The 13,166-nt window shown below is 36.4% G+C and overlaps 1 protein-coding gene across 30 annotated transcripts in view; it reads right to left on the bottom strand.

Moving 5' to 3' along the window:
* The window catches only part of Adgrl3 (adhesion G protein-coupled receptor L3), a 744,444-nt gene that overhangs the window by 242,292 nt on the left and 488,986 nt on the right, over positions 1-13,166 (bottom strand). For all 30 annotated transcript variants that reach the window (XM_028854109.2, XM_028894208.2, XM_028894402.2 and 27 more), the window contains one exon: positions 2,529-2,609. In XM_028854109.2, the coding sequence (XP_028709942.1) occupies positions 2,529-2,609 (81 nt within the window). The remainder of the gene's footprint in view (positions 1-2,528; positions 2,610-13,166) is intronic.

The raw sequence follows: 13,166 nt of genomic DNA, 5'->3' as shown, positions 1-13,166 counted from the left end.
TACCTATGTGACAAGACATTTGTTAAAAATGCGTGAACCATGCTCTTACAAAACCAGCCAGATTGCTGACTATTAAGCATCTAGCTACATCAGCACCAAGTCCATTCAACCAACTCTCAGAGCAATAGTATGGTTGCTGTCTAGATTTATTAAGTTTCAGAGTAGATTTTTTTATTCGTTCCAGCCATGCCATTTGGGAGTGGGTGGGTTTTGGTTTTTCGGGACAAGGTTTCTCTGTATATCCCTGGCCATCCTAGAACTCACTTCCTAGAACAGGCTCAACCTCACAGAGATCTGCCTGCCTCTGCCTCCTGAGTGCTGGGATTAAAGGCACCCACCACCATGTCCAGCCAGCCATGACTTGTAAATAATCTTCCTCAAATTATACTGGGGTCACATCTATATAATGGAATTATGATAAAGTACTCAACTTGTGTAATTAGTCCTTCACCCTTGGTAAGAACAATATTCTAGTAATTAGCATGTATGAATCAATCTATCGATTTACATTCATGCCTATTCTTCATGAGGGATTCTGTTGTTATCAGAAGGTATCTCAATCACTTTGTGTTGCTATATCAAAATATTTAAGACTGGGTAATTTAAAAAGAGGAAAAATCTATTTTCCCACAGTTTTGGGAGCTCTTAAATTCAAAAGGCTATCAGACTCAGGAGAAGTGTGTTCTCCATCTAAGATGATCATCCTCACGCTGGAGGGTAGAAGCAAAATGGAGCACCTGGCTAGTATCTTACCCTTTTATTCTAGCATCAACATTGGTGAGGGTAGAGGCCATCCCTATTGGACTGAGGGTTTAATTTCAACATAAAATGTGGAATGAATAAAGCCTCTCAAGCTACCTAAATAGTCAACCCCCACAGCAAGCTCAGAGGTACTTCTGCCCCATCCCCATAATAGTCAGCCAGATACCACACCTCTGATATGTTTTAGATCCTCTCCTCACTGCTGGCATAATTCCAGTTAAGTGCCCCATCATCTTTCAGCTCAACTATGGGAGACACCTTTCTTTGCCAACTGCTTTCCCAAATAGCTCATCATCTACCCTGATGCCAGAGAGGCTATCTTCTTTTCCAGAACTGACACTATGGTACATCCTCCATTGGGTTGGAAACACCTCAAAGCAGGCTTTTCCCAGGACAAAGTACAAACTCTATGGTATGGAATATGGAATCCTTTATAAGCTGTCATATTTCATCACTTTAACTTTCCCTTCTAGCACTCTCTCTTAAAAAACAACCAAAACACCTCAGACTTTCTGTGTTGGTTCACTGTGCTTTTCTCCATGGGATTCCCTTATAGACCCTGGATCTTGGTCTCTTGTAAACCATAAAAGTCACTTTAGAAGTGTTTACTCTATTGCTTTTCACTGTAGGTCATTTCGACAGAAATCAGCGGAGTGCTTTCAGCTATGTATGCAATGTATACCCAGCCTCGTGGCTGGGAAACATTAATTCCAACACTATGTCCTCCAGGAAAACACAGATAAGGGCAGAAAGCATGCACACTGGCCAACAGCATACAAAGTCTCAGGGGAAATAACCAAGGGAATCATGGCAGAGTTTGAGCATAGAATGCCTCTCTGGACGTCAAGGAACACTGCCAGACAGGTGGGAAGGTACAGCGTTCCGATCCAGGAGAATCTTACATGATGCAAAAGAAATAAGACTTCTGCTAGAAGGAACTGCTCAAGCAGGAGGCATGCTCAAAAAACTCACACCTACTGGGCATGCTCAAAAAACTCACTCACACCTACTGACTGTCGCCAAGCCTTTGATGGTTCTGCTAGAGAATACACGGTATACTTCAAACCCAAAGTATTAACCGTGGCAAAGCTGTGAGTTGTAAAACTGGACAGTATGACAGTGGGAGCATAAGGTTTGAACACTAGGAAACATTATGAAGAGTGGGGCCTGGAATTCCTTTAAAAACAGAAAAATGAATTCTATCTTTACATAGTAAGCTAACTAATGTTACCTTTCAATGTCGATTGTGCATGAGTAATAAAAATATTTTCAAATGAGTTTTGTTGACATCCATGGAAATAGTTTTAATTTATATGATTTTATAAATCAATAGTAATATTGAAATTACAAAGACATAATTTTTTATATAAAAAATACTAATTTCCAAGGAAAATTTCTTTCACTATGACTTTGGTTATGACACTGAAAACAAATACACAATTATAAAAACATTTGATGATAGAAATCTAAATTTGAGCAATAATCTGGTGGCTTGACACTCTAAATAGGGATTCAAATAGACCTCTATTTAAATGCCTCAGGATACCTATTTTTTGAATCAGTGGATTCATTCATTTCTTGAGACAGCACTTCATACTTCTGTTTTTAAGTAAGATTTTCTGACTCGTTATTCACACATTACTTTTCTCATTCATTTTTAAATAGGTACTGTACTACAAGTGCATATTACAACAACAGCCAGTTTCATTAATTACCCTTACTCAGCACTGAACACTGCTTCTTTTCCTTAAATCAAGAAAACTAACCTCGAACCGGGGGTCTTTCTAGGTCAGAGTCAAGGTGAATCGGTGGAGAGATGTAGGAAACCTGTCCATGATGCACTGGCCCTGTAAACACAAAAGGAAATATTAAGACATTATAGGAATCATGATATGTCTCACAGAGTAAAGGTACCTGCTACAGATCCCCCGGTCAATATCATGGAAGGAGAGAAATGAATCCTACAAGCTGCCCTTGCCTTCTAACTTTAATATTAACAGCCTGACTGTTCACACTCACACTTTAATATTAACAGCCTGACTGTTCACACTCACACACACACACACACACACACACACACACACACATAATAAATACATTGTAGCTGTCTTTTACTTTAAAATTTTTTATGGTGTTCTATCATTTTTATTCCACACAGAAAAAATATGTAGTGTTTATTATAAAACTGTTTTCTTAAATATGAACCAAACATCACCCAATTAAATTGATTCTTCTCTCTAACCAAGATGAATTTTTTTTTTTTTTTTTTTTTTTTTTTTTTTTTTTTTTTTTTTTTTTTTTTGGTTTTTCGAGACAGGGTTTCTCTGTGTAGCTTTGCGCCTTTTCCTGGAACTCACTTGGTAGCCCAGGCTGGCCTCGAACTCACAGAGATCCACCTGGCTCTGCCTCCCGAGTGCTGGGATTAAAGGCGTGCGCCACCACCGCCCAGCCGAGATGAATTTTTTAAAAAGGGTTTATACATTTATTTAGGAGTTTCCCTCCCTACTTTCTTTTCCTCTCTTTCTCTCTTTGTTTCTTTTTCTTTCTTTTCCAGACAAGCTCTTGTGAGGCCCAGGCTGACTTTAAACTTGCAACATCGTCAAGAATGACTTGCTTCTATCTCCCAAGGGCTGGGACTGGAAGTGTGTGTGTGTGTGTGTGTGTGTGTGTGTGTGTGTGTGTGTGTGTGTGTGTTTGATATTTAGTTTTCCCTTCAGTTACATTATAGATAATTATGAAGTGGTAAACTTGGTTTTAAGAAAACCTCAAAACGTCAGAAACATATGTATATCTATCTGAATACTTTGAAGTTATTAAGAATAAACTGACTTTCAGTGCTGTCCTCTGGATCCAGCATTGTAGACAGTGCCAGCGGCATTTATTTCCCTGTCCATCAGTGTTAAACAATTTTCAGACTGGCACTCAATGTAATATCTGGATGACACTTAGGATGCTGAAACCCTGACAAACATATTTTTCCTTAAGGCATTTCTCCCATAGTTTGAAGAGAAAACTATTCTATCCTGCTTGTTGTAACTTGATGGAAAAGAAAGAACTAGCCAAAATTTAAACTGCATGAAGATGGGTTCATTCCCTATTCTTGGAAAGCATTCTACTCCCTCACAGATTTCTTTGTAATAGGTGTTGTTTTATAAATAAAAAAAATTACCAATGTTGATTTGAAAACTAAAATGATCTTTTTTAAGTTCATTTATTTCCCTAGTCTTGGCATCGTAATGCAATTATGTCCCCCATCAAGAAACACCAAAAAGAAGAAAGACTGATGTGAACAAAAAAAAAAAAAAAAAAAAAAAAAAAAAAAATTCTAATGCTCAAAGTAGCTATCACTTGTACTGATGATCCAACAAGCAATTAGGATTCTGAAGCAAGAAAGAATCATTACTGAGTCATTACATTTTCTGAAGCTACTTCATACAAAGAAGATCTGGGCAGAAGTGGAGAAGCCTCCACTTTCTTCCTACATGGGAATATGTAGTTATACTTTTACACATTTACTATAGCAATTTACAGGGTTGTTAATCTCTTTTCCTAAACAAGGAAAGTTAATGATACATAGATTATGATAACAGTTAGAGTAACCTTCCCGTTTCAAGTAATATTCGACTAGTAATAAACGCCGCTGATTCCTCTTACGAGGCACATTTCAAATAATTAATATGGCTCCCTGTTGATAGGAGCTGCTGTTGCTCACAGCGTTTTCCTCACTAACAGTAGAGATGGCAGAGCTGATATAATGTACACAGTTCCTCAGAATGGTAACTAAGAATATTGCAAATCCACTGGCCGTGTTTCAGTGGAGCCCTTAAAGCGCTATTACAAAAGGAGTAAGTTACCATTCTGTGCTTAATATGGTTTATTAAAAAGTTCAGATTAGCTTAACTAGAAAACTACCTGTTCAGATGCACTTACACAGTTGACCGAAACAACATTTTTGTTTGTAAAGTCCTGTATCATTTAGGTGTGAATCTGTTTAAAAGACTAATTCTTGTAAATAAATATAATATATCATTTACTTGGTATTTATACCCTCAGTAATCTCACTGTATGAAGTAATATCAATTTCATGTCTGTTCCTGGACCATGGTTTCTACCGTTTTGACAATAGCTACCAGGCAGCTACAGGTATATTACCATCACCAGGAAGACTAGGTGCAACATGAATATGTACATATTTTAAACCAAAGAAAGAAACATGAAGAAATAGGCAGCTTTGTCAAGCACCTGCACGGCTCGAAGTGTGTTTTGATTAAAAAGATGTATTTTCCCTCAAAGAAAATCTCAGTATATACTAAACCCTGGGAAAACATGAACCAACTTTAGAAAGATACAATGAATCTTTGTAACTGTCCTTCTTATACTCAATTCTGAAAAAAATAAGTAACTCATAGTTTGATTCTCTTCTGGGCCCATGGGTATAAAGAGTACAGAGATTACACTACATACCCATGGGCACTGAGGCAAGGACTATTGGAAGCTGGTTTGCCATCATATTCTTTCTCTCTCCTGGGAGAAAGCTAAGAAATTGTGAAATGGAATGTGCCAGGAAAAGCCATACTGGCTGGGAAACATGAGCACAGGAAGATGGGAGAGACAGTGAAGTTCTGATTTGCTAACTGGGAGTTCTGACTTGGATAACAGACACTAGAAATTATATAGCTTGCTGCTGACTGGTTTGTTAGCATCAATCATATAATTTGAAATAATTTTTACAGCACTTTAGATTAGTGGCAGTCATAGATCTATCTCCACAAAGCTACATAAAAATATAATGCCTTCCTTACTGTGTGGCTAACCAGATTATTCACCAGAGCATGGAGAGAACAATTTGTAGTTTGAAATGTCACAGCTGAGTCTACAAAGCTCTCTCTTTTTCATTACGAATTATTTCAAGGGGGCTGGAGAGATGGCTCAATGTCTAAAATGATTGACTGCTTTTCCAGACTAGCAGGGTTCAATTCTCAGCACCCACAATGGTTAACAGTGGTTGATAACTCTAGTTCCAGGGGATCTGAGATTCTCATAGGGCCTCCAATCACTGCATATATGTAGCACACAGACACACATGAAGTCAAAACAACCATACACATAATTTTTTTAAAAAAATATCTCCAAAGGCAGAATTATTTTGAAAAAGTAAAATTCAATAATTATTTGAAAATACAGTTCAAACCATTAATAAATGTCACAATAACTTCTCTTAGACACTAAGGACTGGGAATGCTTCTTATTGGTAGACAGTTTACCTACAGTGTAAGGTCCTAAATTCAATTACCAAGAGATAAAAAACATATTGTTTTTTCAAACAGTTAAAAAGAAAAAAAAATATCAGGTAAAAAACTTGGCAAACACCTCTTATTTTAAAGAGGTCCGAAGAGTTCTCTTAGATAAGGACCTTATCTGCCCTTTCATCATATCTGCTGAGGTCTGCTCTCCCATACTTTCATCAGAGTGGTCTTGAAATCTTAACTTACACATTCAAATATGCAACACCTCCAACTATTGCTGCTCTACCTTCCAAATTAAAAAATATCTTTTCTGTCCATTATTTTCCTGGGTTTAATTTATGTTTTCCCTGAATTTTGAAGAAAAAATTATTGTTGAAATTTTGATTTCAATTACATTAAATTAGAGAAAAAAGATTAAAATTATTGGATTATATATTTTTTAAAAATATTCCTAGGCATATTTTGTAGTACTCTACTTCCAATCAAAGTAAAAGTTTGATATTTTCTTGATAACTTCGTCCTGTTTTTATTTTTGGAAGGGACCTCAAGGACTTTATTTTCTTGGTCCATGGAGTGGTAAGAGGACACATTAACTAAGTATATTTGTTAATGTCTGCTTATGAATAGTTTTTGCTTCTTACTGTCCTGTTTTTTTTAAGCTAAGCAGATATATCGAAAACATTATAATGACTTTTTGCTGTATTTAGATATTGTTTCATCTATATATTCATATTTTTATTCTTCTGTGCTGCAGAGCTTAAAAATGTTAAGATTGACTTACAGGTTTTACAGTTTAGAAGGAGGGTTCCCTAGTGTTTCTATGTCATTTTCCCTTCCCAATGACCATCTGTCAGAACTCACTGAAGTGGACGGGGAATGCACACTTCCTTCTTTCTATGAGAAGTGTGTGGCCACAGATGGAACTGCTGACACTCTGGTGAAGAATGGAAGGGTTGTGTAGTCTGAGTCACTCACTGGTGGGAATGACTCACAAGGTTTTCCCATGAAGCATGGTGTCATGACCCACAGCAGAGTGAATGTACCTCCTGGTGAGTAAGGGGAATTTTTATAGACCAATGAGAACTGGTCTATAAAAATGAGAGGAGGTGCTAGTCTGGTTGAGATTTTATTATGGATACCAATCTGAATGTTCTCAACTCGGTTATTAGAGAGGGGTTTTTTTTTTTTTTTTTTTTTTTTTTTTTTTGTATTGATAGATACTACTGTGCCTGGGCAGTAGGGGACTGAAACAGCTATCAATCTGAAAGCAAGATTCAGCATCTTGTTACCCTGCAACATAAATACCTTATTACTAAAGAAATGACAAATTGAGAAAAATAAGGAGAAGGGTGCAGAATATGCTAAAGTCTCCAAGAGAATGATTATTTTAAGCCAAAGACAACTGAGAATCAACACATGTGGAATACTTCTCTGTCCATCTCCCTATCTATCTAAAAGCAAAGTGTGCACTTCCACTGAAGGAGCCAATGGAGGAGAGAGACCCTTTTCATGGAATGTGGAAGTGTCTGTATCACAATGAGATTGTACATCAGATCTCACGAAAACAGTCAAAAGTTCAGCTAATTCTCCCATGAATTTCCCAGTCTGTAGCCCAAAGCAAATCATGTCTTGAAGCTCAAATTCTCTGCCTTTGTTAAAAGGACATAGAAGTCTCTGAATGTAACTGCTATCTTACAAATATTTAAATATTAATAAAAATCTTGTGTTTTCTGATATTAATCTGTCTTTCATTAGGTGACTTTTCAAACTCAAAGAACTTAATTTAAAAAATGGAAAGTTTTCCTTCCTGGCAAAAATTGTCAGGAACAAAATTAGAGATTAGTTTTCCTAGTTCATTTTCATTCAAATATACCTGAGGTAAAAGGAAACATTACACACACACACACACACACACACACACACACACACACACACACACACATATAGATTTATATATCCGTATGAAATGATGGGATTTAATATGTGCACTATAAAGTTTACTAAAGGTGTATAATTCAATGTTTTTAGTAGAATATATCAACAGAATTGCACAACTCACCCCTGTATAACTGTAGGCCAATTTCCTCATCACAAAAAGAGAAACTCTAGATTCATTAACCTCCCCTCCTCATGTCTTCCCAGTTTATCTTTGCTCTAAGCAATTTCTCAACCAATTTCTTTCTCTATAGATTTGCTTATTTTGGACTTTTCTTATAAATGAAAGTACATGTCCCTTTTGTTATCAGCTTTTGTAACTCAGCAAAAATATTCAAAACCCATTTTTGTTGTAGGGTAAATCATTGCTTCATTCCTTTTTCTCATCAATTTTTTTTCATTTAACAGCCATCCAATATTTTGTTTCATGCAATCATCAATTGATGAAGACTTCAGATCATTTTCCCACTCTATCATGAAAAATGCTGTTAGGACCTTCCAAGTTGACCTTTTTTGTGCATTCTTCTTAGGTAGTTACCTGGGAAGTGAATTATTGTATCTTACAGTAATTCCTACCATACTTACATATTTTTGAGGAGCAGCTAGATTGATTTCAAAAGACACTCTCATTTTGCTTTCCACAGCAAGAAGGCATTTGTAACACTATGGAGATATTTTTCAGTTTTGTTTCCTCTTAAGATGACAGACCAATAAATTCACAGTTGACCAGGTTTTGAAATAATTCCATTTACAATGGCTGAGATCTAGAAAATAAGCAGTCTCTCCAAGTTGGTATCAAAAAATAAAATAGGGAATATGAGCCTAGAGTTGTGTAGTCCATCTTCACTGAGGGGGCCCAAGAAGAAGATACTCTTGCAAACAGTACGTATAAAAAATTAAGAAAGAAGAGTAAGTCATGCTCTGAAATAAAAATCCAAGCTATTCTGTGATGAGTATGCCAAAAATGCAAAAACTTTCAGTCTGGTCAACAGAGTACAGAGCTGTAGTGAAACCCTCAAGCTACTGTGGATTCTGAAAAAAGTCCTATTTTTCTTTTTTCATTTTTCATTTAATTTCTATTTATTGAAGAACCCCAAGCAATTTCTACTAGAGTTCAAATATAGAAAGGATTTGACCAGCTTTCAGTAAGGCAAAAGGTCTTTTCTCTCTCTCTACTTTCCAATAACTCACTTGTACATCTGAACAAGAAAAGACATTTACAGAACCGTAGAATTTGGAGAGAGAGGCGTTTAATAGCTTATAGCCCAAACCCACATTTTAGTATGAAGAGACTGACAGCTTGAGAAGTTGAAGAGTTTTTCAAATGGTAAGTGTGAGTGGCTATCATCAAGGTAATGTTAGAGACAGCAAGAAAGGATACAGTGGCATCCCTATTCTGCTACCTGGGAAATGGGTCCAGAAAGGCAATGTTTTCTGGGTGTACAGGGCATGATTTTTCAGAAGTATTGAGAACTATTTGTTTATGAAAATATGTATTTGTTGTCTATATATGTATATATATATATATATATATATATATATAATCATACTTCTTCTAGTCACTGTTTTGCTATGTTAGCATGCAGATTCTGCTGCTCTCTAGCCAAATAAGTCAACAAACAAGGCACCAGGACCTCAATCTCCTCATTTGTATGATGGGTTTGTAAAAGCACTGACCTCAGAGGTTATTCTGAACATTAAATGAATCTGTGACTATGGAATAATTGGTACAATATTTGGTACAAAGTTAAGTATTTAGCAATGTTTAGCTATTTTAATTACAGATTCATTCTTTCATTAATAATTCATCAGCCACAGGTACCTTTTAAAGTGTTTTGCATTTATCATGCAATAAAGTAAGAGCTAATTCACATCCTTAAGTAGATAAAGAAAAAGTAAGCAATAAACATAATTACATAAACTATATTATGGGTTCTAGAGGCTAAGGGTAACAAGAAAAGCTTAGAATAGGGTGCAGGGAGTTCAAGTGGGAGAGACAGGCTTCAACTTTTCACAGCATGCTAAGAGAAGACCTAATTTAGTTGTGCCAACAGTATCTGAAACACTGGAGTGACCACTCTGATGTTAAAATCAGAAAAGGTCCAGGCTGGGGTCATCCTTGGGGATTCCTGGTACCTTCCCTAGCACCAGGTTTCTCTCTGTGTCCCCATGATATCTCCCTCTATCATGGTATCTCTTTCATTGCTTTCCCACAACCTCCCTGTTCCAGCTCGACCATCCTGTTCCCTTATGTTCTCATCCCCTATCTCCTACCCCCCATTGCCCTCCCCTCATCCCCAGTTTGCTCATGGAGATCTCATCTATTTCCTCTTCCCAGGGCAGTCCATACGTCCCTCTTTGGGTCTTCCCTTTTAGTTAGCTTCTCTAGAGTGAAGGGCTTGGATTGCCTCTGCCAAATGTGCCTCCCCATAGGCATATTTGCCTTCTTGTGGGTGGGTTGGGAGGGGAAGGCTGGAGGTTGGGAGTAGGCAAGAGTGGGATCTTTGATTGGTGTGTAAAATGAATGAAAAAATTTTCTTAATAAAAAAATTTAAAAAAATCAGAAAAGGTAAAAAGGAGGTGAGCAGGATGGCTCAGTGGGTAAATGGCCTTGCCTGAGGACCTACTATCTTTGCTAGAACCCAGATAAAGGTGGAAAGAAAACTTCATAAAGCTGTCCTCTGACCTCTGCCTGCTTACACACCATTATATATATATTATATAATATATATAATATATAATATATATATTAAAGATTCAAAGAAAATTAAAGACTCAAATTTCATTTAATACTATTTGATTTCATTAATCAGCTTGTATGTTGGAAATCAAACCCAGAGCCTTGAACACTAACTGTGTTAATCTCCTTTCTCTAGCCCTAACAAATTACTGAGGTGAATGCTTTTATAAAGAAGAAATGTTTATTTTAACACAGAGATATCAGCCCACGCCATTTGGCCCCTTGTTTTTGAGCCTATTACAAGGCATCAGATTATGGTAGATAGGGAGGGGTGGACGGTGTCCACCTCTGCACAGCCTTGAAGGGAAACAGAGATAAGGGGCTGGGCACCCAGTGTTCTCAACTTCTCTGGGGCGTTCACAACCACTTAACTTTCTTCAACTACACAGCACCTCATTAAGGTTCCACCACCTCCCAGGATTCCCTCAGCTAGTTGAGTGAGACTTAAGTAGACAAGGTTTTGATGACATGTCACACTCAAACCTTAGTACCAGGCAAGCATTCTAGCACTTACCAGTAAGACCAGGCTTCACTCTGATTTTAATGATAAAGGTTAAGATTTATGATAGCAAATATGTTGGTATGAGATGCTTTTTCATATGCCACTTCAAAATACACATTATAAAAATAACACTGTCACCACTGACCCACAGACAAAAACAGCATACATAAAATATGGAAAGATACAATTTGAAAAATGACCATAAAGTTCCTCTTAAAGTAAAACCATTCTTTACAATCACAAAGTCCTCACTGGCTTCTCCATTTACACTACTTCTCAACTCAGTTTTTCTTAGTTTTTTCATACAGTGTTAAAAAGAAGTTTCATAATTTATTGCCCTATACATAATTTTTATGCTAATTTGCTATTTACTTAACATTTTTAAATTTCAATTTATTATTTTTCCCCAGACATATATATTTTCCCCTTTAAGGAAAATTAAATATGGATTATTTTTGTTCTTAGGGTCCTTGATTTTATTATTTTGCTTTGAGAAGTTTTAGCATTAGTGTAAGTCATATTTCTTTGCTCTTCTTCAATAAAGACTTTATGTGAGAATAAAATAACCTAAAAAAACGACATTTAAAAATGGCATATGTAAGTTTTCTTCAGATTATGTTTTCAAACAACTCTGAAAGCAGCTTATCTTTTTCATTAAAAAGTTTGATTCCTGTTGAAAATAATCTCCACTCCATATTAAAAACCTACCAAAAATCAATGAGTTCTTTGTGCTTCTGGAAAACTGCTCTTGCCCAGCATTATAACTTGTCTTCCTCTTTTCACATTCTAATCTAAGTATAGCAGAGGACATCATTAAGAACAACTTGCAGGGAACTAGGTTAGCACCCATCAAAAGCAACTAGTAAAAGAGATCTTAAAGATGCCAATTTGACACCTTCTGATTCTGATTTCTTTTCCCCCCTTCAACTCATTTTAAAGACGTGTTTAATATTTTATTTATTTGTAAGAGATTGTGCCTGCTTGAGTTATGTGTGCCACATGTGCGCTGATGCCTGTAGAGTTCAGAAGTCCTGGAACTAGAGTTACAGATCATCCTGAGATTCCTGATATGGGTGCTTGGAACCAAACCCATATCCTTTGCAATAGTCCTTAAGTGCTCTTGAAGGCTGAGGCATCTATCCAGCCTCCCTCTCCAGCCTATTAATCAAACATATACTTGTGAATTTAGCAATATGGGAGGAAGTAGAGAAATAACTACATGCTTGATTTGCCACGGCCATGGTGTCTCTTCAGAGTAATCCAAAGACATTTCTGTTCTAGATGACACCTTCCTTATGACAGAATATTTTGAAACAAATTCTAGACACCATATGATTTCACCTGTGTTATTATTTGTATTTTTATCAATGCTACATAGGGGTAATTTTAGTTTCCTACAGTATCTTGCTGATACATTTTTCATTTTTTTATTTTTATTTATTATTTATTTGTTTGTTTGTTTGGTTGGTTGGTTTTTCAAGGCAGGGTTTCCCTGTGTAGCTTTGCACCTTTCCTGGAACTCACTCTGTAGCCCAGGTGGGCCTCGAACTCACAGAGATCCACCTGCCTCTTTCTCCCGAGTGCTGGGATTAACAGCGTGTGACACCACCACCCAGCTAATACTTACATTTTTAAAAGACACATTAAGAATGAATTTAATATAGAATTGTCAGCAAAATAAAAACTATAAATTAGCAAGACAAGAAAGCCTTGTAGCATGAACAGCACACCATTGGTCCAATGTTTAAACCATGGAAATGATTACTTTATTGTTTTTGATGAATTTTGGTCCTCACAGATATAGAGGGGAATATGTGTTCTAAAACTAAAGAATATTTTGTTCTTCTTTCTTTTATCCTAAATCATATTTTTATTTTTATGTCAGAAAATACTTGCATATGAGATAGAATGCTTATTGTTTAATCAAATTGGTCTAGGATATTGCAACATAGGCAAATAAAATTTGGTATAAGCATACAGT

The sequence above is a fragment of the Peromyscus leucopus genome, chromosome 10, assembly GCF_004664715.2.
Source record: "Peromyscus leucopus breed LL Stock chromosome 10, UCI_PerLeu_2.1, whole genome shotgun sequence".
NCBI lineage: Eukaryota > Metazoa > Chordata > Mammalia > Rodentia > Cricetidae > Peromyscus > Peromyscus leucopus.
This window is presented reverse-complemented; position numbering and strand designations above follow the sequence as displayed.